This window comes from Octodon degus, unplaced genomic scaffold, assembly GCF_000260255.1.
Source record: "Octodon degus isolate 3935 unplaced genomic scaffold, OctDeg1.0 scaffold00057, whole genome shotgun sequence".
Taxonomy (NCBI): Eukaryota; Metazoa; Chordata; class Mammalia; order Rodentia; family Octodontidae; genus Octodon; species Octodon degus.
In genome coordinates this window covers 3,821,472-3,825,312 of record NW_004524633.1, presented here as the reverse complement: position 1 = coordinate 3,825,312, position 3,841 = coordinate 3,821,472, and the positions used below count along the sequence as shown (strand labels likewise).

Genomic DNA, 3,841 nt, shown 5'->3' with positions numbered 1-3,841 from the left:
GGGCTGCTCCGCCAAGGGGTACTTGACCCAAATGTGGCTGGAAAACTCACAGAGCAAGGAGGGGGTCGCCCAGCGCTCGTCACAGGCCTGGGCGGCCTTCAGGCCTCGCTGCGCTGAGCACACCTCTATCCAAGCACAGAACACGGTTCCCACTCTGCGCGGCCTCCCAGTGCACAGCAACCGCTGCCAGAGGAAGCCCTGACTTGCGGACCTGGAGGGAAAGCAGCACGCCACGCGCCTTGGGGGATCCTTGTGGCCCTGATGCCCTCTGCAAAGCGCTCGTTATTTTGGTTCTGAGTCTTTCTCCCTATCTCAGTCTCCCTGCAACGCGCAGGTGAGCCAACCCAGTCGAATGCGCGCCTCTGTGCGGGTCTTGGTTCCCAGGAACTGAAAACTGTGCACTGCGCCCACTGCCAGCAGCTCCCTGCCAGGTCCAGGCCTCTTCCTCCCCATCACTCACTCCCCTCTGCTCACACCTGCGCTGCCCCTCGGCTCGCCTCGCTTTCCCACCCACCCATCCACTTCCTGCAGTGGCCCTGGCGTCCTCTCTCCTGAGGGCCTTTAGCTGCGTTGTGCTGGCTGCCCTGATTCCTGAAACCAATCAGAATGTTTCCCATTGCTGGTCACTCTGAGCTTGGGGAGGAGCTGGCAGTCACACAGATCTAGTGAAGAAGGGGGCTGAGGACACAGCGTCACGTCTCCACGAGCGAGCGGGCGGCACCAGCCCCAGCAGCCACTGGATTCCTCATTACACACTGTAAAGGCCCTTGGGCTGGGGCTCTGAGCCGCTGGAGAACCTGGCGAGAGCGACGCTGAAGTGCGCTCCGCTCGGAGAGGCCGGGAGGATTTGGAGGGAGAAGGGCAGTGCGTCTCACTGCAATTTCTAAAGTGTGAACGTTCACTTTATATCGCGAGCATGTGTCACAGGGAAGCATTCAATACAGTAACCTACTCTGAGGACCCAAAAAGGCCTCCCGTAGCCTCCTAACTCCTGACCCTGTATTGTTAGTCTTCCCTTCCACATCCATGTACATGTGAACAAAGCCACACTGTCAAGCAGAACTCACGATACCCTTCTTACATCCACAGAAACAAAACCACCAAAAGCCACCCATTGCCACTCTTGTCCTTCACATCTCCGATGGCTGGGAGCAAATTCCTGAGCCAGAAGTGGGGTGCCCCGTGCCCCCCTCTTCCCAGGAAGTATCCTACAATTCTGCTCCCTCCTCTTTTCTCCAGCCCTCCAGCTTTTCTTTTCCTCCACAGCGACCCTAACACCATCTCCCCAAACTGGAAGCTCACAGGCAATGACGTCCTGAGCGCCCCTGTCTGGAGGCCACTATGAGCTGCCAGGCCCGACCCTGTGCTCCCGTGGAAGACGGGCGGGTGGGGACCTGCGCGCTCCTGCTCTCCTCGTGGGCGGCTCTGCACCCACTGCAACTCCCAGCTGACTTCCGGGTCCCGCCAGGATCTCTGGGCCTCTGCTGCCTTGGTCGGGGTTCACCGCGTCCTGCTCTGCGGGCCTCCGCGCTCTGGCTGCCCAGACTGGGTTAGCGTAGCTGCTGCAGCGCTGCGGCCCTGCGTGCCGGAGTGACTGCGCGCGCAGCCCAGGCCACGCGCAGCAGCGTGTACGCGTGAGTATGCGCATTCGCAGACCAACCGCTCTGTTTTTCCTTTGCTTGCACAGCTGATTTTTCTCAACCCAACTTAAAAATTGTATGGTAGAAAAGAAATAGAGTGCTTAAGCAAATTAAGTTCAGGCAGAGGAGAAAAGGCCACTTGTCTCATTCCACAGCTCTTTCATTTCTCTCCAAGCCCACACATTCTCCAAAAATAGTAAGTTCTGCTCACAAGGGCTCTCGTGGAAACGACGGCAGGCACTTCACCGTTCACCGATCCTGCTGTCGCGTGCTAGTGAGACCTGAACAGTCCACAGCTGTTCCCAGCCCTTGCGCGCGCCTTGCTTGTTCTATGAATTACTTCATCATCGGGGCAGACTTGGTGGAAAGTGTACTGATGGTTTGCTCCCTAATGCTACCATTCTTTTTCTGGGTTCCAGGGGTTGAATCCAGGCCTTGGCCTGGAGCTACAAGGCAGGGTCTTGCTAGATTAAATTGCCCAGGCACTGCCACCTCCCTGCTGGGGAGGCTGAGACAGGAGGATCGCTATGAGTCTGAACTGCATAGCGAGACCCTGTATCAAAAAAAAAAAAAAAAAAAAAAGAAGAATGCTCATAATTATACATAACATTAGAACATTCATTGTTTATTAACCCTAAGGCAGGCTCTAGTAACACCATATTCATTTTTACGTGGTTACAATTTAGTATATTGTTACTGCTTTCAGGAAACTATGTAACATTAATATGATTTAGTTCTTAAGCATTTCTTTTTTTCCCCATAATTTTATTGGGAAACAAATAGCAATGAGACAGTTTCAAACCAAATTGGTAGGACAGTTTCAATAATTAACACATTGCATACATTCTTCCTAGTGGTTAATTGCTGTTCAAGATGCGGACTTGTGATCCTATTTACAAACACCATTAGAACAAATCCTTCTATTCGTTAAGAGAATGTAACTATATATCTATCCTAACCACTGTGAATACACAGATACAAAATGGACATTCACCTGTATACCCTTTTATTGTTTAGTTCCGTTATTTGAATATTATAGGTGTGTTAACTCAGCAAAATATTCTAAAAGAGTCCAGTAGTCCATAATTAAGCATTTCATAGATCAGCATAATTATCAAAAGACAGTGAGCATTCGGGCCCTGTTAGGGCTTTATGTGGTCACAAACTGAAATGACTCGCTTAGAACTGAACCCTTACCTGTCCGTTTGTTTCTGTCCACGTAACAATACTTTAGCTCATAGTCCTTTAACAAATCATGGACTTCCTGAAAGAGACAGAACCATGAGTTTAATCAACACACAAAGTCATGGAGTGGATGACAAGGCCCTACATCTTTCTCTAGGACGTTGCCACCAACGTGTCTCACGTCAGAAAAGGGATCTCTCACAGCTCTCTCCTCTATCTATTGTTTTTCTTTTCTTTTAAATCTATTTATTTATTTGGTACAGGGTCTTGCAGCTTGGACCTGTACTGATCCTCCTGTCTCAGCCTCCCCAGCGCTCGGATTATAGGTGTGTGCCACCATGCTCAATTCGGTGGCCAGCTCAGCACTCCAGGGTTCTGGGGCTGGCATGGCATGGCATACCGGGGATTGAACTCAGGTCCTTGTGCTTGCCAGGCAGGTGTGTGGACCACTGAGCTATCTACCCGATCTCTACTGGTTTTCTGAGATAGGGTCTTGCTATGTACTTTAGACTGATCTTGAACTCACTGTGTAGTCCAGGCTGGCTTGGCACTATCCTCTTGCCTCAGCCTCCCTGGTGATGGGACTACAGGCGTGGGCCACCATGCCCAGCTTCCTATTTAAATTAAGGACATTCTAAGCCCAGATAGGGCCTGAGCTGACCTCAGGAAATAGGCTCCCTGTGCATGCCACATTCCTGCCCGCGTTCGCCCCGCACCACTCCTAGTGCGCTGCTCACATTGTTCTAGCGCAGGCAACAGGACCCTGAAGTCCCCAAACTTGGCCTGAAATCATACGCCTGCCCTGAAATCCCAGCTCTAAAGTTCTCTTCTGGAGGTTTCTTCCTGATAATTTCACACAAGTCATGCACCTGCAATGCTGTAGCACCAACGCAGAGACCGTAAGTGCAGCCTGCATCTACTGCAATAAGCAAACTTCAGGTTTTAACTTTGGCATCCTGCTTGGTTGTGCAGCTCAGTTCATTTCCCTTCTGCCTCCGGCCGCGCTGGAGCAGTTG

General features: G+C 51.5%; 1 protein-coding gene across 1 annotated transcript in view; it reads right to left on the bottom strand.

Moving 5' to 3' along the window:
* Raver2 (ribonucleoprotein, PTB binding 2) overlaps positions 1 to 3,841 on the bottom strand; it is a 63,060-nt gene that overhangs the window by 38,852 nt on the left and 20,367 nt on the right. The window contains exon 3 of the mRNA XM_023718303.1: positions 2,838 to 2,904. Within this exon, the coding sequence (XP_023574071.1) occupies positions 2,838 to 2,904 (67 nt within the window). The remainder of the gene's footprint in view (positions 1 to 2,837; positions 2,905 to 3,841) is intronic.